The sequence below is a fragment of the Hippoglossus hippoglossus genome, chromosome 8, assembly GCF_009819705.1.
Source record: "Hippoglossus hippoglossus isolate fHipHip1 chromosome 8, fHipHip1.pri, whole genome shotgun sequence".
Taxonomy (NCBI): domain Eukaryota; kingdom Metazoa; phylum Chordata; class Actinopteri; order Pleuronectiformes; family Pleuronectidae; genus Hippoglossus; species Hippoglossus hippoglossus.
Window position 1 is genome coordinate 1,458,045 of NC_047158.1, and position 22,323 is coordinate 1,480,367.

General features: G+C 40.8%; 1 protein-coding gene across 5 annotated transcripts in view; it reads left to right on the forward strand.

Annotated features, from left to right (window-relative positions):
* pdxdc1 (pyridoxal-dependent decarboxylase domain containing 1) overlaps positions 1-5,958 on the forward strand; it is a 29,690-nt gene extending 23,732 nt beyond the window's left edge. For 4 of the 5 annotated variants that reach the window (XM_034593209.1, XM_034593210.1, XM_034593208.1 and 1 more), the window contains 4 exons: positions 719-811; positions 928-1,024; positions 1,927-2,025; positions 2,659-5,958. In XM_034593209.1, the coding sequence (XP_034449100.1) occupies positions 719-811; positions 928-1,024; positions 1,927-2,025; positions 2,659-2,951 (582 nt within the window). In that variant the 3' untranslated portion in view covers positions 2,952-5,958. The remainder of the gene's footprint in view (positions 1-718; positions 812-927; positions 1,025-1,926; positions 2,026-2,658) is intronic. The other variant, XM_034593212.1, reaches the window with a different exon arrangement.
* Positions 5,959-22,323: the final 16,365 nt, after the last annotated feature.

The window sequence follows — 22,323 nt, forward strand, 5'->3', positions numbered from 1 at the left end:
GTGAGGATTTAACTGGTGAAGCAAAGTAACCAGAGCTTTCCTGTACCTCAGGGAAAACACCAGCAGAGGCACGAATTAGAAACAATGCTTCATCAGCATTGAACTCAAAATGTAATAGCAATTAACGCAGTCATGTAAGACATTGTTTTCTTCAGTGTCTGAAGTGAAACTGGGATCCTAAAGCAGAGACACAAACACACATCATCACAACATTGCCACTTTAGACTGAGACATACTAAGTTGGGTTGCATGTGTCACTGCTTCCACTGGAAAGATTTTGACTTTCCTATCTTTCTCATTTTAAACATGTTGGGCATTAGTTTTTCTCTTTGCTGCTGACAGTTTTATCGACATGAAGTGATGTCACATTTTCAGAGTCTGATAGTGATAGCAGTGGTTCCTGCTGGTAGTCATCCTCCAGCTTTGGCCAAACTATAAACAGCTCAGGTTAAGGTCTGCTGAGGTAAATGGGAGTTTTATTGTAGAAAATTCTCCGATTTAGTTAAACTCTGTCAGATGTAAATGATGATGAAACACAATGCAGCAGAAGGGATCTACACTGAATTATTGATCATAGATTGACAGTATATCAGTGTATCCAAATAGGGTAATTAAGTGGCATAACCACAAAGCTTTGGTTGATAAACAATCATTCTTGTTCCAGAAAATGTACCTTGCATAACTTACATATTAAATCATTGTGACTCTTCCTGTGCAGCTGTTAGAGAACATGACAGAGGTGGTGAGGAAAGGCATCCTGGAGGCAGAGCTGCAGCTGCAAAAGGCCAACAAGGACAAACTCATGGAAGAGGTGTGTGTGTGTGTGTGAGTGTGTGAGTGTGTGAGTGTGTGAGTGAGTGAGTGTGAGAGAGAGAGACTATACAAATCCATTCCACTGATCTGTGTGTCTTCTTCTGTGTATTTCAGGGGATGCTGAGACAGCTTCCTCTGGTTGGCTCTGTTTTAAACTGGTTCTCTCCTGTTGGAAGCTCCATACAGGGAAGGACCTTTAACCTGGCTGCAGGTACTGTGTGCATACATTGGGACAATGACCAATAAGACCAATAACTCTCTGAAGTCACTCAAATGTTATATCAGGTGTAACTTTTAAACCTTCTGACGAATGTGAAGCACACCGGTTAGGTGACGTATATCCTGTATATACCCCAACCAGACAAAGTTCACCATGTTTGAATTGTGCCAGACAGTGGTACAGTGCAATTATATCACTAATTATTGTATTAATATAAACTGATTGTTTCTCTATTATTATCTATTCTGGGGTTATCTTATTGTTGTTGACCATGACCTATTACCGATCAGCTTCAAAAGTTAATCATGTGCAGATACCTAAGAAATATTCTCACCAAATTTAGTAAAAATAACTGTACTTGAATAGTTTTGTGCACAAGTGCACACACACACTCAAACACAGTCACACACACAGGCAGGGGCAGAAACATAAACACTGCTCCTGAAAACACCTATTGAAAACAAAAGTAAGTGATGAAAAACTTTGTTGTCAATTTGTTTTAGTTTACACACGCTATGAACTACATTGTAGCAGATTCCATGTCACTGGTTATTTCTTCAATAATTTGCTTAGATGCTTCAAAGGTCAGTTTGTGGGACGAGCCTAAAGTCAGATATTTTCTGTCTAAGCTTAAGTGTAAGCTTAGACAGAAAATATGAAACATACATGACATACAGTGTAGTATACAAAGATCTAATGTACATTAGATCTTTGTATAAGATGCCACCCACTGAATGTACATAAATGTTGATTGTACTTTAAATGTGTGATCTGGTGTTAAATAGAGATGTGTAACCATTAAGTCCATTATATTAGTTAGCTCTTATAAAAATATAAATGAAAGTATGTTAATGTTTGTCAGTACATGTGATTGTAATGGTGTATGTCAATAGGTTCCCTGGACTCCACAGAGATGACTTACTCCACTATGGCCCAGGGAGACAGGCCGTCCCAGCAGGACACTCCCACCTCCTCATCAAAGAGAATGCCAGGTGGGTTTGTCCATGTTTTTCGCTGACGATTTTCTCAAATAGCCAAATATCAAATAAATAAGTAAATTCAGCATACTTTCCATTTCTATATCACTAATTCTGTAAATAGAGCAACAGTCATGTTATGCTTACTCTTAATGCTCTCTCTTTATTTCTCTAATTCCCTGTTGTTCTATTTTTACCATTGTTGGCGTCCACACTACTTTGGAGTTCTTTAGCCCCTAAAATGGAGATTTTTAGCAACACTGTTGACCCTGAACTTGTTTGAAAACTCCAGAGTTGCTTTATATATATTTACAAGCAGATGCAGACACCTAGCTTTGCTACCTGGTTCTTATGTGTATGCAAAGTGCTGTTGACACTTACTGTAACATTTACACCCTAATTACTGTCCAATGCTAAAACACTGACTTGTAGGTGGCCTTGTTCATTTCATTCTTCTTCCTCTTCGTCTTTGTTCTAAACATGTCTGCCTGAATTACTCATTTATAATTCAATGAGTAACACACAGTAGTTTGATGAGCAGAGTTGGAGCTGCAAGTTGCAGCTGACACACATGAAATTTAAGGTGAATATGGAGAAGCAACATCCCACTCGGCTCATTCTCTTCCTGACTCTTACATTTCCTCACAGGTCAGAGGTTATTCCAGCGCTCAGGGGCGAGCTCCGACTCCTTAAGTGAGACCAGCTCCATTGGACCATCTGATGAAAAGGCCCAGGAGGAGAGTACCACTGTGAGCAGTAGCATCCACCCTACCTTCTCTGCACCTGAACCAGAGGAGGACTCACTGCACACTGCAAGTGATGCATCACCAGAGAAAGTCCAGGAGTCATGTGAGCACATGCACAACACACATGTGGAGCCTGGGGAGGCCTCAGAGGAGAGGCAGCCCGACGGCCAGGAGGAGGAGCAGAGCAGCAGATAGAACGACCCTCAATGCAGGTGCTTTCCAGTCTTCCTCTAAATGGTACCAGCCTAAGAGATGTTTAATAAAAAAAGCTTTATTACTTTGTGAATCTAACTCTTCCTGTTTCGAAGAAAAAAAACTAGATTGAGATGAACTAGATTGGGCTGCTTGTCTCAGTTGTATGTTTCAGGTCCTAGAGGATGTCAAAGTTAATGGATAAATACCCCCTGGATATACTGACATTGTATCCAGTGCATTCTACTTATGTAGGGATAGTGTTTTAATATGATATTCTTCTTCTGCCGGTGGCTTAGTGTGTTCTCCCACATTTGATCGAATTCCTTTTAATCACTCCTAAAAAGGGACATGGCCGTGTGGTTTAGCTATTTGCAGTTATGGGTCCATGGCGTAGTCTGTTGAGGTTTACTGCACCTGCCTCCTGGGTGGTCACTTTTCCCCATGTGTTATAGTTGCCTTTACATTCATGTTTCAGGTTGATGGAAAATGTTCTGTTGTCCTTTGTAGCTGCACTAAAAATATTTTCGATGTGTCACGACACATCTCGTGTCTTCTCTGATTCCCTTTGTATTCAGGAATCCATGTAAACATAGGGAAGTGTACATGTTTCAGGGTGGATTTTTCCTTTGAACGTTGGATGGAGTCGAGTTCAGAGGGACGCTCAGCTTGGTGTTGTGTTGCTCTTTACACTGATCACTCTGTTACTTGATGACTTTGGGTCCCGTTGGATTGTCGAGCAGAGTAATTAGTCATATTGCACACAGATTTTATTTTAATTTTTGTTTAGATTTTAAGAGAAATATGAAAACTTAATATTCAATTCACTTGAGCACTAATCTGGAATTAAAGCAGCTCAAAATTAAAGCTATGAGTGTCACTGCAATTACAATTTTTAGAGTCCTAACTGTAAATAATATACCTGCTATATATATATATATATCATACATAACTACTCTACTACAATAAAATAAGTTATGATCAAATCAATCTGTATATGAGGAAGAAAACATCATCTATTTAATCTAAATGACTACTAACAGCCGTCAGCTGCTTCCAAACTCTCCCCTCATGTGTGCACTGCCCCACAACACGACGATGGACTATCAGAGGCACTGCTTGAGAGAGAAGAAATGTCCAAATTCAGTCCAAATTCTGTGAGAAGTCAGAACATCTTTGTAAATCAGAATCAGATTACACACCCAGATTTTCATTTGGATGTGAATGTTTTGTTGTTTTTGCCAGTAATGCTACCTGAGTAAAATGTGGCCTTGTGCCACAGAGGAGCATTGCTTGGCATGTATTTACTGTATGTGGAAGTTTTCTTTTTTTGCCAAAAACATCCTGACAGACATGGGCCAAACCACTTCCTGTTGGGATGTTTTTAAGTGCCACATTAGAGGGCCAAACCAGTTTTCTCTTTTTCTCACATTTTTGGAATAACTCAGTTGATTATGTTTGTCTTTGAAATTCTCCCGTCCGACACTGATGGCCCATCTTTAGCTCTTGTTTGTATGATATAATAAATCATGGGCAGCACAGGCCGATTGTGAGAATGCTATGTGCACTTTATTAATGTTATTTAAAACCGATTCTGTTCAACATGACTGTTGATAACCTTTTCATGTGTCTATCACACCAGGATAAGATCACAGACATTTTTCAGGTGAGATCCTGAAGCCTGCTGTACACTGTGTAGTTTTGGCCTGTCCCAAATGAAAGTCAGTCAGTCATAAGTGAAACATGGTGGTTGTGAATTCAAATGGTCGTCCACTAAACCCTGATTTGAGTTTGGAAACCAAAGACAATGTAATGAGCACATCTACAAAGCAGCCATTCAGAATATAGTATGAAGTCATGCAAAACTGTAATAATTTAAACTTCCTGTAGACATGCTCTCAAGACTGACATCATACTGCACAGTCTGACGTGTCCAAGATTGTAGTCGACCACCTCACACAGTGTAACAAAGTGGTAAGATCACTTTTGTTGCTGATTTTGTAGAAGCCTTAATGTTTCACTGGCGGTGCTGGAAATTCATTTTGGCAAAGGAAACCCATGAAGAAGTGTCATGAATACACACACACACACACACATACACACACATATGTGATAACAAATAGAGCCCAAATTATATGCATTTTTGGCTGATGCAATACTCATATTATGGAGTAAAAATGTCCTATACAGACATATTGGAAAATAGTATATATAAATCCTAAGATTAAATACTTAAGAACTTTGTGAAGAAATATAATTGTTATTTTTACAGTTTACCCATAAACCTTATTATAGATAACTATAAATAAAAATAAATCACAAACACAATCAAATATATAAGGAAAATAAACATATTTTATATGTAAAAAAAAAACCAACACATTTTCTGCGTTGTTTATTTTGTTAAATAAGTTTTCATATTGGTGTGTATCAGCAAACATTAACGCTGATAGTTTTGTGTGTGACGGGCTCATATCTGCTGACTTTTATTGGGCTGTATAATAAGAAACTGTGATTGGAACTTGCAAAACATGCAAACAGGATCAAAGGGGGATCATTGTTGTTTTATATACCATTTGTAATTGAATGGAGGTGAATGAGCCTAATTAGTTGATGCCTGAATGTAAAATGTGCGATGTTTAAGAATGAAAGCTTCAAGACTTGTCTGTCAGGTCTAAGTGGAACATTTACCGGAAGGAACACAGTGGCGATGAAGATTACAAAAGATTTCAGCTTTATTGCACTTGCCCTCTCAACTTTACTACTGTTCTTATTTAATTTCTTATATGGTGTAAATGAAGCAAAGTCTCTTCTATGAGGTTTTTTGTCATTTGATCATAATGCAAATCTATATCAATAAGTTCCAAACCTTTGCAGATGTAGATATTGATGAAGAACCTTTGATTTGATATGAAATGTCCTGGACCGTCCTGCTTCTGTCTGAATGATTTCATTACATCAGTGTAAATTCTGTCTGTCAAAAGATTAAATTCTAAATTTTCTAATCTTATAGTTGGGTCTTGGTTTTCTGTACTTGCAGTTGTATGTCTCCAACTTGAAACTTGATGGACCAACGAAGAACCCAGTAACTTTTGAAGTGGATTTGATTAAGTGGTTAGATCCAGGAATACATTTTTCTGCTTTCTTTAACATTGCAATATAGGATGGTTGTTTCACATTTTAATGACTTTCTAAACAAGTAATGCAGAGATCTTTTTGAAAACAATCAGGCCTATTTAGGGGACGGATATCTGCGAGTTTGCAACATTGATTGAATTTAAGGGGGCTGGTGGGCCTTGACAGAAGTATGTTCTCAGAGTACCATCCTAGTTGTAATTGTACTTGAGTCCCAGATGTGTGACAACAGCAATAGATGAAAACTATCCCTGCTGTTGTCCTGGAGTTTCAATTTCCCAGATTTGTCCCCTCACATGATTCAATTTCCCCCTCTGCCCACCCACTAGGACCCCTAGGGGGTCCGCGGAGGTACTGCAGGGGGGTCGCGAAATTTTGGGTTGATTAGACCATTTTTTATATTTTTTAAATTTTTAATAATTTTTTCCAACCAATTTTTTGGTTGTAACTCGACCAAAAAACTCCACATGCACAAGAGAGATACTCTCCACCTCAGAAACCACCGGTGAAAATGCAAGTGGCGAGGCGGCACCTGCTGCTGATGTAGCAGCTGATAAGGGTAAGCACAAACGAGAGAAGACCCGAAAATATACAGATAATTATCTGATGTTTGGATTTACCCTCAAGGAGACAGATGGCATTGAATTACCAATGTGTGTAATTTGCTCTACTGCAGTGCACTAAGCTGCAGTGTCACTTGGAGACAACCCACAGCCACTTAAAAGACAAACCTGTTGAATACTTCCAAACTAGTCTCAAATCCCTCCAAGGTCAACAGACATTGATGAGAAAATCAGCCAAAGTTGGTGAGCTAGCTTTGAAATGCTCTTATCAAGTTGCTCTTCGGATTTCCCAGAAGAAACTGCCATACACACTTGGAGAGGATTTAATATTGCCATCAGCAACTGACATGTGTAAAACAATGTATGGGAATGATATTGACATTAATAAACTGAAAACTATTCCAGTGTCGGACACAACCATTGCTCGCCGTATTGACGAGATAGCATCTGATGTGAGGGTGCAACTGATAGAGAAGCTGAGGTTGGCAGATGCATTTGCATTACAATTGGATGAATCAACAGATGTGTCAAAGGACGCCCAGCTTCTGGCGTTTGTGCGCTTTGTCGATCAAAAGGAAATGCAGGAGGAATTTTAGTTTTGTAAGCGGCTTCCTGAACACACAACTAGTTCTGAAATCCTCAAAGTGATTGATGTTTGAGAAAATTACATTCCATGGGCAAAATGTATTGCGCTGAGCCATGGCTGGTTTCAAAAGTTGACTAAAAGCGCTTGTAAGGGATGTGGCTCTGAAAGTGATTTGGACGCACTGCATGCTACACAGGGAGTCACTTGTTGCCAAAGACATGAGCGCTGAATTGTCAGATGTCATGGACTCGGTCGTGAAAGTCGTCAATATAGTCAAGAAGAGTGCTTTGCAAACGCGTCTCTTCTCTAATCTCTGTGCTGCTGAGGGAGAAGAACACACTGCGCTATGTACCATTCTGAGGTTCGATGGCTTTCACGTGGAACAGTGTTGTCACGTGTGTTGGAATTACGCACGGCTATTCGGGAGTTTTTACTTCTCCAAAAGCGCACAGCGTTGGCTGCACTTTTCAGTGACAATGTCTGGGTCACCAAACTTGCATACCTTGCTGACATTTTCGCTGAGCTGAACAAACTTAACAGTTCTATGCAAGGTCGCAATACACATGCCATTCAGCTGTATGACAGAATGGAAGGCTTTCTCAAAAAAATCTGAAGATGGAGGGAGTGGGATTATTTTCCATGTTTCCATCAGTGGATGGGCTGGGAGATTCTCGAGATGCTCGCCTCCCGTAAAACGCACAATTCTTGCGCACTTGGAGGCGCTCGAGGGACAATTTAGGAACTACTTTTCTGAGGCTGACTCCTGGCGCAGGGACAAGACATGGATACAGTTTCCATTCAGAGACAACACAGCAGACGGCACACGCCTGACAGTGACGGAGGAGGATCAGCTCATCGAACTATCCACTGACAGTACGTTCAGAAACATATATGAAACTAAACCACTCACCCAGTTCTGGATCTCTTGCCAGAAAGACTTTCCACAATTGGCAGCAAAAGCTATGATGAGTCTTTTGCCCATTGCTACGACATATCTTTGCAAAAGTGGATTTTTCTCACTCACCTACCTGAAAAACAAATACAGTTCAAGACTGCAGCCTGAGGCTGATATGACCCTCTGCCTGACAACCTCCATCCGTCCAAGGTTAGATAAGTTGTGTGCTACTCATCAGGGTCAGACATATCACTAATGTGGGAGTATGTGTACCATCCACAGATGGCTTGAGGATTCACTGTCCCTTCTATATGTATGTTTAAAATAAAAACATGAATCTGTGAATTATTTTAATAGCTCAGTGTTGTATGCAAGATGTATGTTTATAAATGGCAGTGGCACCTTGCACATGTTTAAAATAAAAACATGAATATATGAACCTGTGTATTATTTGAATAGCTTAGTATTGAATGCACAATAACAGGGTAGCTATGTTTATACATGGCACTAGGCCCAGTTTAATATAAAACACAATTTGATACAATATATATAGTAGGGGGTCCCTGCTCCATCTCTCCATCAGTTTGGGGGTCCTTGGCCTGAAAAACGTTGGAGACCCCTGATCTAGAACATTGATCTCCAGTACTGTGTCCAAATAGTCCAAATGTTATTTACAAAGCTATTGGTCAGGACAAGTGTTACTGTCAAAACTTTCAATAATCCGGAACAAAAGTTACCAGGTGATGACATATCCACGCTTGTGAAGTCATTTTGAAACAATTATTGCTAGTAGTGGAAGTATGTAGTCCATGTAAAACTCAGAATCCCTTCCTAGTTAACTTTGAGTATTTTACCACAATAACAATAGTCCTCTTGATGGCCAAACAACTCACACCTGGATCACTGTCAGTCTCTATTTTCTGCATTTAATAAAAAAGCACTACCTGGTCTGCAAGTAGCCCAACTTGTAGCTGGCTCTGTGTTTCACCAGAAACTTACAACTACTCTTTGATTTCTACAGCAGGAACCACAAATGCACCTTAAAGCATACGAGTCAATCCACTTAAGAGTCTTTTCAAAGAGCATCCTCTTGTCTTGTTGATATAACACTGGAATCTTATTGGAATAAGAAGATTATATAAGATAATATGACACATGCCCTGTGTGAGGGTTGAACTCACGACCTTCAGATTATGAGACTGACGCGCTGCCTACTGCGCCAACGAGGCCTATTTTCTACACAAATGTGGACAAAAGAGTTGTGTAAAACAAATAGAAATATGAACGACTACTTGTCCGTCACATACCCATACGTGTCAAATGTCTGAACATTTTAGTTACATGTGTGGATTCTAGAACATTGATCTCCAGTACTGTGTCCAAATAGTCCAAATGTTATTTACAAAGCCATTGGGTCAGGACAAGTGTTACTGTCAAAACTTTCAATAATCCGGAACAAAAGTTACCAGGTGATGACATATCCACGCTTGTGAAGTCATTTTGAAACAATTATTGCTAGTAGTGGAAGTATGTAGTCCATGTAAAACTCAGAATCCCTTCCTAGTTAACTTTGAGTATTTTACCACAATAACAATAGTCCTCTTGATGGCCAAACAACTCACACCTGGGGCAGGGTGGGGCTAAAAGCCCAGCTGGCCTGCCACAAACAACAGCCCCAATACAAAAGTGATTTAGACCTGAAGGGCCCAGGCTTTTGATCCTATGAGCTTCTTAGACATACCTTCATACCCATACCCTGTAAACAGAAAGCTGTGTGGTGTCTTTATGTTGCCTATTGATGAACAGTTCTTTCTTGCAGTGCCTGCTCTCAATTTCAAGTCAAAGTCGTTGCCACATAAAATATTAAGATTTCAAATCTTTCAAAAGATGGGGCCTCCCACTTCTCTTTCTACTCTGGTTAGAGCCCGTTTGTGCTGTTCTCTGAAGGGAGTAGTACACACCGTTGTAGGAAATTTTCAGTTTCTTCGCAATTTCTCGCATGGAATAGCCTTCATTTCTAAGAACAAGAATAGACTGGCGAGTTTCACATGAAAGTTCTCTTTTTCTGGCCATTTTGAGAGTATAATCGAACCCACAAATGTGATGCTCCAGATACTCAACTAGCTCAAAGGAAGGCCAGTTTTATAGCTTCTCTCACCAGCAAAACAGTTTTCAGCTGTGCTAACATAATTGCACAAGGGTTTTCAAGGGTTTTCTAATCATCCATTAGTCTTCTAAGGCGATTAGCAAACACAATGTACCATTAGAACACTGGAGTGATAGTTGCTGGAAATGGGCCTCTATACACCTATGTAGATATTTCATTAAAAACCAGACGTTTCCACCTAGAATAGTCATTTACCACATTAACAATGTATAGAGTGTATTTCTGATCAATTTAATGTTATCTTCATTGAAAAAAACAGTGCTTTTCTTTGAAAAATAAGGAAATTTCTAAGTGACCCCAAACTTTTGAACGGTAGTGTGTGTATATATATATATATATATATATATATATCAAATAAATAATACTAAAATTATAAATAAATAAAATCAATTTTAATGAAATCACATTCTTCATATGTTAACTGATTCGTTCAACTCATCGTTCACACAAAATAATAAATAAAAAAATGAACACGTTCAATGTACGCGTTAATATACAAACACTGCTCCTCTCCAGTGGCGAGATGATAGGCACGGCGTGATTGGACCAAGGTGTAAGTGCAACAGCTTACGTATTTTTCAAACTGTCACACGCGTGTTCCTGAGAGTTCCTCCTGTTTTCATCTGTTGGATGATTCCCCCCTTGATAGTTCCCCTGAGCTCAGGTGCGTCCCTCTCCAACTAAACACTTCAATTCACTCGGTGTCCCTCAGTCAGAATTAAAATAATGAATTAAATCTGACAGCATATTCATGACATCACAAAATCCTCCCTCGCAGCTAAAACGTCACAAAGCAGCAGCTGCTCTCCTCCTCAGCACTTCGCGATGCGCATCATCCCTCATGAAGCTCCTAAATTCCATCTATGGGACACGGCATCTCGCGCAAAAAATGTGTATATAATATCGCTTGTTGAAGGTGCCGATCCGACCTGCGTCTGGTCCCATCTGCACGATCACCTAGTGACGTCACTTTCTTCTAAAAATAGCTAGTGCATCCCTCTGATTCTCTGCAGTTATTCACAAATGCACTCCATCTGTGAGTTTTGGGGGATTTTCAAGGACAGTGGCCGCAAGCGCTGGCCCACTCCTTCCCAAGTTGCAACTGGCTTCTACAAAACGGACCTTCTACTTGCCCATTTGTCCTGTATTCCTCATCCTGGGAACTTCCTCTGTAAAAAACTAAACATGGTTCTATCACCAGCCTAAAAGAGTCTAATTAAAAGCAAATTATCGCCCGCACTCTATTCAGCTCATGCATTCAGGATAGGAGCTGCTACTTCTTCAGCCAACCAAGGTGTTTCCTCTGGTTCCGTACAACAATTGGGAAGATGATCTTCTTCTGCCTTCACTTCCTATATCCGTCCTCATATAAACGCACTCCTTTCGAATCAAAGTTTAAAAAAACCTGATGTCGGTAAATCTTGCATATAACTGGTGGTGGTTTAGTTTGATCTGCTCACTGTTCAAGTTGTGCTAGCAAAGCAAGTAATTTATCATTCAACTTCTTCAGAACACACACCTGGGCGGTCTCCTCACTCATTGCATACACGGTCTTGGTGACCCTGCTTGGTCTGAAGGACCCCATATGTGCTTCGCGACGTATGTGTTGCACACTTTGTTTTACTTTCGGTCCAGTGGACCCTAATTTCTGTTTGTCATGCGACTTAATTTCCGTTGCGGTTAAAATTTCTGTTGACATTTTATTTTATTTGGTCTTGGACCTTAATTTCAGTTCGGTCAAATTACCTTTTATTTAAGTTCGGTCCTTGCTGACCTTTTATTAAGTTCTACATTTAGATCCTGCAACCACCATGGCTTTAACTTGGTCCAGCGGACCTTCATTTAAGTTTGCCATGCAACTTAATTTCTTTTGCGGTTGCTGTACCAATTTTAATTTCTGTTTGTCATGCGACTTCATTTCTGTTGCGGTTAAAATTTCTGTTGAAATTTTATTTTATTTGGTCTTGGAATTTCAGTTCGGTCAAATGACCTTTTATTTAAGTTCGGTCGTATAAAGGTAGATGTCACAATGCAGCCAAATATCCTGGTTCCTCCCTCTGCCAGTGTCCTACCTTGTTGTGTAGCATCGTCCTGGTTGGTCTGACACACACCCCTCCCAGTTAATATAATTGAAATAGTAGGTGGACACGTTGGAGATGCTGTCGAGGTGGAAGAAGTGTGCGGACAGAGCCCCGAGTAGAGGCAGCAACCACCGCACCAACATTGGGGAAGAGGCAGGTTAGAGCCGCCTCAGAGTTCTGGTGGTCTGCAGGCGGCCTCATGCGGCCTCATCTGAGGGGGCTGCTTCCTCCTCCCCCAGATGGACCAGGGAGAGGAAGAGGCTCGTTTGATGAATGTGTGCGTTGCTTGCTTGCGGACACTCGGAGCCAGCTACTAGCCGCCCTCACGGATTTACTGAAATGTATTGTGCATATTTGGTATGAAGGCAACTCAACAGACTGGTTTGTTTTTTGAGAGTAGAACTCAAACAGCCTGGCTCAAACAGTGGCTGAGAGCTCAAGCAGCAAGAAACGCAGCTAATTCGCACATATTTCCCACATAAGCATGTTTTAACCTTAGTGGAGATAAACAGGAACCAAGCACAAAGGTAAATCTGTCAGAGCTGAAACCTGATGCTGTTCCTGGTCTCCCTCTCCTCCCTGCCTTGAGATAATGTATATTACGATTTGGCGCTCCACAAATTAAATTGAATTAAAGAGCTTTGTGCTCCCTTTATGATTACGACATGTCCTAAGTTTAATCATGACTTCTCAGATAAATGATTTTCTTCATATGTTTTAATTCTCAATCAAACAGTTTGGAAAAAGTGAATCAGGGCACATTTAAAAATATATACATATTATTCGTAATATATAAAAAGAGCAGATAAAACACATATTGAGTTCTTGACAGTTCTTGACAGTTCGGTCTCCTCACTCCAGTCTTTGGTTTGTCAGAAGAAGAGTTTCAACTGCTGTCTTCTTTCTCCTGGCTGCCCTCCTTCTCTTCCCTGGGCAAGTTTCTTCCAAAACTGGCACCTCCTCTTCCTCTTCTTGAGGGAAGGAACCTGGCTTGAGTTGGAGGGGGCAGGTTTTGACTTGTCGTTGCCTCTGACAAAAGTCTGCAGCTCTTTTTTGAGGCTCGTGTTTCTCCTCTTTGTTGAGGGGTTGCCATCGGATGTGGGATCATCCCTCTTCCTCTTCTTGAGGGAAGGAACCTGGCTTGAGTTGGAGGTTGCAGGTTCCTCCTCTTCATCCCTCTTCCTCTACTTCATCCCTCTTCCTCTTCTTGAGGGAAGGAACCTGGCTTGAGTTGGAGGGTGCAGGTTCCTCCTCTTCATCCCTCTTCCTCTTCTTGAGGGAAGGAACCTGGCTTGAGTTGGAGGGGGCAGGTTCCTCCTCTTCATCCCTCTTCCTCTTCTTGAGGGAAGGAACCTGGCTTGAGTTGGAGGGGGCAGGTTCCTCCTCTTCATCCCTCTTCCTCTTCTTGAGGGAAGGAACCTGGATTGAGTTGGAGGGGGCAGGTTCCTCCTCTTCATCCCTCTTCCTCTTCTTGAGGGAAGGAACTTGGATTGAGTTGGAGGGGGCAGGTTCCTCCTCTTCATCCCTCTTCCTCTTCTTGAGGGAAGGAACCTGGCTTGAGTTGGAGGGGGCAGGTTCTGACTTGTTGCCTCTGACAAAAGTCTGCAGCTCTTTTTTGAGGCTCATCTTTCTCCTCTTTGTTATGGGGTTGCCATCGGATGTGGGATCATCCCTCTTCCTCTTCCTCCGGTACTTTACTGGGCCTGTTTGCCCACTTGTGTCTTTTCGTGTGGCTGCCAGTCGTTCATTCCTTCTGATCTCGGCTTGGGAGTCGTCTGGTCTGTGATGTGGATACAAAAATTGTTTAACTCTTGATTTCAAAGCATTGGTTTGACATTTTTTTTAAATGCACATCGTAAAATTCACTTGGCTGCAGGTCCATAGTTAATGAGCGTTTTATCATTCTTCCCATTGAACTCTTGAAAAACAAGAATATTTACCAAAATGTTGAACTATTCTTCTAAAATATAAAATGATCAACACAGGGAGATATTTCAAACACACACCTGTTGCAGCACTTTGCATTTATCTTTCTTTTTTTTCGCCCGAGAGACGGTGGAGGTCTGCAAGAAGGAATGCTCCTCATGTCCCATCCCAGCAGGGCTGCCCTCCTCGGCCAGGCTGAGAGTGCTGCTGGAGGAGTCCTCCTTCAGGATTATATGGTCTCCATGTCCTAAATCGTCAGAGCTGTGATCCCGGCAGATGTCCATCAGATCCTGACTCGATTTCACACTGGAAGACAAATGAAACTGATGAGCCAAACACCTTAATCTCCTTATATCTCATATCATTTTACCTGTATCTATCAGCACAGACATACACAGACCATCTAAGCACACACTTACTAGGAGCTGTTTTTGAATGAACCCTCAAAGTGGCTCATGGTGATGAACGGATGCTGGAGAATCTGTCTGGGGGTAATTCTTTCAAACTGATTCATCATCAGCATCTCTGTCAGCAGGTTGATAAAGTTCTCCAGGTCACATTTTTCAGCGTGGTCGTCTTCTCCCCATGTGAGCCGAGGCATCGTCTTAAACAAGATGAGAAAAGAACATTGTTTGTTTTAGATATGTTGTGCCGTTATAAATTCATCCAGGCTGTCAACGAGAATTGAAACTATTGACTGAAATGAAGAATTGTTTTATAGTTTGCTCCAAAGGCAGTGGATAGCACAGGGGAAAGTAACACAGACTGAAGGAAAGACACCATGATCAAACGCAGCTATGTGATGGTAAACTAAATTCTTACCCAAAATCGGCTTTCCATCCACTGTTTGGGCCAGAACCAGTGTGGATTGAAGTCTCCTTCATTCACTGGCTTTCCAGTTGTAAACTCAATGTTCCTCATCTGTGGAGAAAACACAATGTTGGGAGAGTTAGTTAACGTCAAGTTTGCAAACCCATCATTGTTGATCAGGTGCACTTCTTTGACTGAGCTATATGGATGAAGTGTCTCTAGTTTGTCTCAGTAATAAAATTGTAGAAATCAGTGATTCTCTACTGGAAACTCTGTCACTATTCTAATCAAGTGTGTGGATTTAAAAATACAAATAAAATCACGGCAGGCATGTTTGTAGTGTTTTCAGTACGTGTGATACTGACCAAATCAGTCTCATCAGAGGCGGGGAACAGGGGACTGCCCATAGACAGCTCAGCAGCAATGCAGCCTAGAGACCATACGTCGATGGCCTCGTTGAAAGGAGCTTTCTGCAGAATCTCAGGAGATCTGAGTAGAAGAAGAGAAACACAAACATATTATATTGATTTGAATTTATTACAGCAAACACAGCTGTCCCAGGTATACAGATGTGCTGTCAGTAACTTACCTGTACCACAAGCTCTGGAGGACGCTACCTATCCATTGCTTAGGATTGTTGCAGGCTAAGCCAAAATCGATGACTTTTACTTTCAGTGGCTGCCTGACGTGATCCACCATCATAATGTTTTGTGGCTTCAAATCTGCATGAACGATCCTTGCGCTTTTCAGGAATTCCAAGGATGTCGCCAGCTGAAATCATGAATAACAAAATATAAATCATGAGCTACAGAGTTCTTCTCATCTACAAACACACATGTTCATTGATGGCTGCAAAAACAGAAACAACTGACTATCAGTCAGATATTACAAACTCGTATAGTTGACTATAGGAACAGGTAAACAAGATAGTTTGGAGATAGACCAACATACACAGCACTAATGATTGTACACTAAATGTAATGATTGGAAGAACTGAAGGCATCTTCAGTCTATAAGGAAATCATTTAACTTAACATAGTGCAAACATCTTTCATTAGTTGTTACTGAAACAACAAAACTGCATTTTAAATGGAAGTTACAACTGGGATTTTGACAACTGTAAAAGACACATTTAAAAGTTCACCCTACAAAGTAGTTAGTGTAAGAAACAAACCTGCTGCAGAATGGGGCGGATCTGCTTCAGCTCAAGATGTTGACCCGGGCTGATCTGCATGAATTTCTGCAGATCTATACCCAGGTGCTCAAACACGAGGCAGTAATGTCCCTTGTAGGTGAAGGAGTCTTTCAATCCGACAATGTTGTACATTTCTGAGTGGAGCTCCATCATATTTTGAAGGATGGCCTCCTCTTCCTCCGCAAACTGCATGTGTGCCGTGCTTTTCATCATTTTTATAGCCACCGTTTCATTGGTGCTCACATTCCTGCATTGGACGACGATTCCATAGGTTCCACAGCCGAGGTATTTCTGCACCTGGTAAAGTGTAGTGGGGGAGGGGATGAGGTCTCCCATTTTTAATTCTAAAACCCTGTTGTCAGACATGGTGACGGAAAAATTCTGCTGTTGATTTCTCACACCTGTCGGGAGAATAGAAAAGAAGGAATTTAGACACAAAATCAGTCATTTTAAAACTAAAACAACTCCCTTAATCAAAGATACATTACAGACCAATAAATGTTGCTTACTTCTGTTACTAATACTACTCCTTTGACTTTATGTACATAATTATTGTACACAATTCAAATTGAGTATACCAAGTAAAATATATACGATGATAAAACTATTAATGACACGTATACTTTTTACTTTTACTCCCACCAAGCTCAAATTGTAACAACACACGTGTCAGGTGGAAAATATTCAACTCACCAGAGGGTTGATCCAGGGAAGGTGATGTTTGTTTGGACAAGAAGTTTAAATCTTTAAAAACAAAGTGTTAGTCTCTGAAATCATGCAACAGATTTTCTCCAACTACTTCTCAAGTAAGGATGACTGAAAATCAGGAAGCTTTGTGTGTTTATATACCTCTCACTGTAGCATTGTTCTTCCTCTTCTTGAGGGAAGGAACCTGGCTTGAGTTGGAGGGGGCAGGTTCCTCCTCTTCATCCCTCTTCCTCTACTTCATCCCTCTTCCTCTTCTTGAGGGAAGGAACCTGGCTTGAGTTGGAGGGTGCAGGTTCCTCCTCTTCATCCCTCTTCCTCTTCTTGAGGGAAGGAACCTGGCTTGAGTTGGAGGGGGCAGGTTCCTCCTCTTCATCCCTCTTCCTCTTCTTGAGGGAAGGAACCTGGCTTGAGTTGGAGGGGGCAGGTTCCTCCTCTTCATCCCTCTTCCTCTTCTTGAGGGAAGGAACCTGGATTGAGTTGGAGGGGGCAGGTTCCTCCTCTTCATCCCTCTTCCTCTTCTTGAGGGAAGGAACCTGGATTGAGTTGGAGGGGGCAGGTTCCTCCTCTTCATCCCTCTTCTTGAGGGAAGGAACCTGGCTTGAGTTGGAGGGGGCAGGTTCTGACTTGTTGCCTCTGACAAAAGTCTGCAGCTCTTTTTTGAGGCTCATCTTTCTCCTCTTTGTTATGGGGTTGCCATCGGATGTGGGATCATCCCTCTTCCTCTTCCTCCGGTACTTTACTGGGCCTGTTTGCCCACTTGTGTCTTTTCGTGTGGCTGCCAGTCGTTCATTCCTTCTGATCTCGGCTTGGGAGTCGTCTGGTCTGTGATGTGGATACAAAAATTGTTTAACTCTTGATTTCAAAGCATTGGTTTGACATTTTTTTTAAATGCACATCGTAAAATTCACTTGGCTGCAGGTCCATAGTTAATGAGCGTTTTATCATTCTTCCCATTGAACTCTTGAAAAACAAGAATATTTACCAAAATGTTGAACTATTCTTCTAAAATATAAAATGATCAACACAGGGAGATATTTCAAACACACACCTGTTGCAGCACTTTGCATTTATCTTTCTTTTTTTCGCCCGAGAGACGGTGGAGGTCTGCAAGAAGGAATGCTCCTCATGTCCCATCCCAGCAGGGCTGCCCTCCTCGGCCAGGCTGAGAGTGCTGCTGGAGGAGTCCTCCTTCAGGATTATATGGTCTCCATGTCCTAAATCGTCAGAGCTGTGATCCCGGCAGATGTCCATCAGATCCTGACTCGATTTCACACTGGAAGACAAATGAAACTGATGAGCCAAACACCTTAATCTCCTCATATCTCATATCATTTTACCTGTATCTATCAGCACAGACATACACAGACCATCTAAGCACACACTTACTAGGAGCTGTTTTTGAATGGACCCTCAAAGTGGCTCATGGTGATGAACGGATGCTGGAGAATCTGTCTGGGGGTAATTCTTTCAAACTGATTCATCATCAGCATCTCTGTCAGCAGGTTGATAAAGTTCTCCAGGTCACATTTTTCAGCGTGGTCGTCTTCTCCCCATGTGAGCCGAGGCATCGTCTTAAACAAGATGAGAAAAGAACATTGTTTGTTTTAGATATGTTGTGCCGTTATAAATTCATCCAGGCTGTCAACGAGAATTGAAACTATTGACTGAAATGAAGAATTGTTTTATAGTTTGCTCCAAAGGCAGTGGATAGCACAGGGGAAAGTAACACAGACTGAAGGAAAGACACCATGATCAAACGCAGCTATGTGATGGTAAACTAAATTCTTACCCAAAATCGGCTTTCCATCCACTGTTTTGGCCAGAACCAGTGTGGATTGAAGTCTCCTTCATTCACTGGCTTTCCAGTTGTAAAGTCAATATTCCTCATCTGTGGAGAAAACACAATGTTGGGAGAGTTAGTTAACGTCAAGTTTTCAAACCCATCATTGTTGATCAGGTGCACTTCTTTGACTGAGCTATATGGATGAAGTGTCTCTAGTTTGTCTCAGTAATAAAATTGTAGAAATCAGTGATTCTCTACTGGAAACTCTGTCACTATTCTAATCAAGTGTGTGGATTTAAAAATACAAATAAAATCACGGCAGGCATGTTTGTAGTGTTTTCAGTACGTGTGATACTGACCAAATCAGTCTCATCAGAGGCGGGGAACAGGGGACTGCCCATAGACAGCTCAGCAGCAATGCAGCCTAGAGACCATACGTCGATGGCCTCGTTGAAAGGAGCTTTCTGCAGAATCTCAGGAGATCTGAGTAGAAGAAGAGAAACACAAACATATTATATTGATTTGAATTTATTACAGCAAACACAGCTGTCCCAGGTATACAGATGTGCTGTCAGTAACTTACCTGTACCACAAGCTCTGGAGGACGCTACCTATCCATTGCTTAGGATTGTTGCAGGCTAAGCCAAAATCGATGACTTTTACTTTCAGTGGCTGCCTGACGTGATCCACCATCATAATGTTTTGTGGCTTCAAATCTGCATGAACGATCCTTGCGCTTTTCAGGAATTCCAAGGATGTCGCCAGCTGAAATCATGAATAACAAAATATAAATCATGAGCTACAGAGTTCTTCTCATCTACAAACACACATGTTCATTGATGGCTGCAAAAACAGAAACAACTGACTATCAGTCAGATATTACAAACTCGTATAGTTGACTATAGGAACAGGTAAACAAGATAGTTTGGAGATAGACCAACATACACAGCACTAATGATTGTACACTAAATGTAATGATTGGAAGAACTGAAGGCATCTTCAGTCTATAAGGAAATCATTTAACTTAACATAGTGCAAACATCTTTCATTAGTTGTTACTGAAACAACAAAACTGCATTTTAAATGGAAGTTACAACTGGGATTTTGACAACTGTAAAAGACACATTTAAAAGTTCACCCTACAAAGTAGTTAGTGTAAGAAACAAACCTGCTGCAGAATGGGGCGGATCTGCTTCAGCTCAAGATGTTGACCCGGGCTGATCTGCATGAATTTCTGCAGATCTATACCCAGGTGCTCAAACACGAGGCAGTAATGTCCCTTGTAGGTGAAGGAGTCTTTCAATCCGACAATGTTGTACATTTCTGAGTGGAGCTCCATCATATTTTGAAGGATGGCCTCCTCTTCCTCCGCAAACTGCATGTGTGCCGTGCTTTTCATCATTTTTATAGCCACCGTTTCATTGGTGCTCACATTCCTGCATTGGACGACGATTCCATAGGTTCCACAGCCGAGGTATTTCTGCACCTGGTAAAGTGTAGTGGGGGAGGGGATGAGGTCTCCCATTTTTAATTCTAAAACCCTGTTGTCAGACATGGTGACGGAAAAATTCTGCTGTTGATTTCTCACACCTGTCGGGAGAATAGAAAAGAAGGAATTTAGACACAAAATCAGTCATTTTAAAACTAAAACAAGTCCCTTAATCAAAGATACATTACAGACCAATAAATGTTGCTTACTTCTGTTACTAATACTAGTCCTTTGACTTCATGTACATATTTATTGTACACAATTCAAATTGAGTATACAAAGTAAAATATATACGATGATAAAACTATTAATGACACGTATACTTTTTACTTTTACTCCCACCAAGCTCAAATTGTAACAACACAAGTGTCAGGTGGAAAATATTCAACTCACCAGAGGGTTGATCCAGGGAAGGTGATGTTTGTTTGGGCAAGAAGTTTAAATCTTTAAAAACAAAGTGTTAGTCTCTGAAATCATGCAAAAGATTTTCTCCAACTACTTCTCAAGTAAGGATGACTGAAAATCAGGAAGCTTTGTGTGTTTATATACCTCTCACTGTAGCATTGTTCTAGAATTCTCGAATCCCTCATCATGTTAAACATCACGATTTCAACAGTAGGTGGCGGTAATTCACCTTGACGATGGTTGCCACCCGCCAATAAATCAAACAAAGAAGAAGAAGAAGAAGGCGATCATGATTTGTTACAGAAACACTAACACAAGGCTCCCAATAAACTCAGCCTGTGCCAATCCAAGTGTGTTTTATCTCTTTATTCAGTGAAAGCTGCACTTCTGACATACACAGTTTGCAAACTTAGTTACCACCTTATTAGGTACAGCTCAGAGTACTGCAGTTTAATATTGCAGTTGTGCAGTCAACCCGACCTTGCTCTGTGGTAATTAGGCCGATATAAAAACAGTTTTGCGCCTGAGTCACGGCAGGCTGTTTTTCATCAGCTATGGTGGTGTGTTGGTTTGAAAGTAAAGTGTGGTCAGGCACACTGTTGGTGTGATGATGTACATATACAGTTCCACAATATCTGAGGACAGCCTGCTGGTGTGGACATATCCTGACTAAGCATTAGAATGTTTATTGTCTGCTTCAGTTGAGGCTTTGACCAGTAATTGACCTCTATTAACTGTATGCATTGGAAGCAAGGTTTTGTTTTCACCCTTGTCTGTGGGTCTTGGTGAGATTCTTATTTGGGATGGTGTTAACCCAGATGAAATACTTTTGGTTTTGATCAGTCAAATGTCAAAGGTCAAGGTAAAAAAAAACAAGGTCCAATTAGAACGGTACTCAGTAGATTGCATAACTTCAACAAGGCTCAACAGTCCCCTTGAGCTCAATCAAGCTTCATGGCTAAGGCAACAAAACAATGCCTCATTTAGATTCATATGGGGTCAATATTTCTGTTATGTAGTTTGTAACCGGTCGAATGCGAGCTTTAAAAGTGATCATTAAAAGAAGATTAATTGAGTTAGATTTTATTCAATTTTGTTTGAATAGCGCCAAATCATAAAATACATAAAGGCACTTGAGATTGCATCATATTAGTTTTTGCAAGGTGCAGCTGGACAATATGTGGCCTTATAGTCGGATTCTTCAAAATTCTGGAGATTGTGTTGATTGACTCCCCCCCCCCCAAAAAAAAGAGTGAGAACAATAAGCCCTACACTGTAAAAAAAAAAGAAAAGTGTACATTTTACGTAAAATACTGGCAGCTGTGGTTGCCAGAAATTCACCGTAAAAAATACACTGACAATGTATACAACATTACAGTATGCCTTTTTAGAACCGTAAATTTCACAGTCGAGAACTGTTTTACTTTACGGTAATTTACCAGGAAAAAATGTATAAACTGTAAACCTGTTTACGGTAATTTTCTTTTAAAAAAACAGTTGTAAAATAAACCTGTTTACGGTAATTTTCTTTAAAAACAACAGTTGTCACATAAACATGTTTATGATAATTTTTTTTAATAGTAAAAACTACTGTGAACCAAATTACAGTCTCAGTGATAAACACAGTACAAC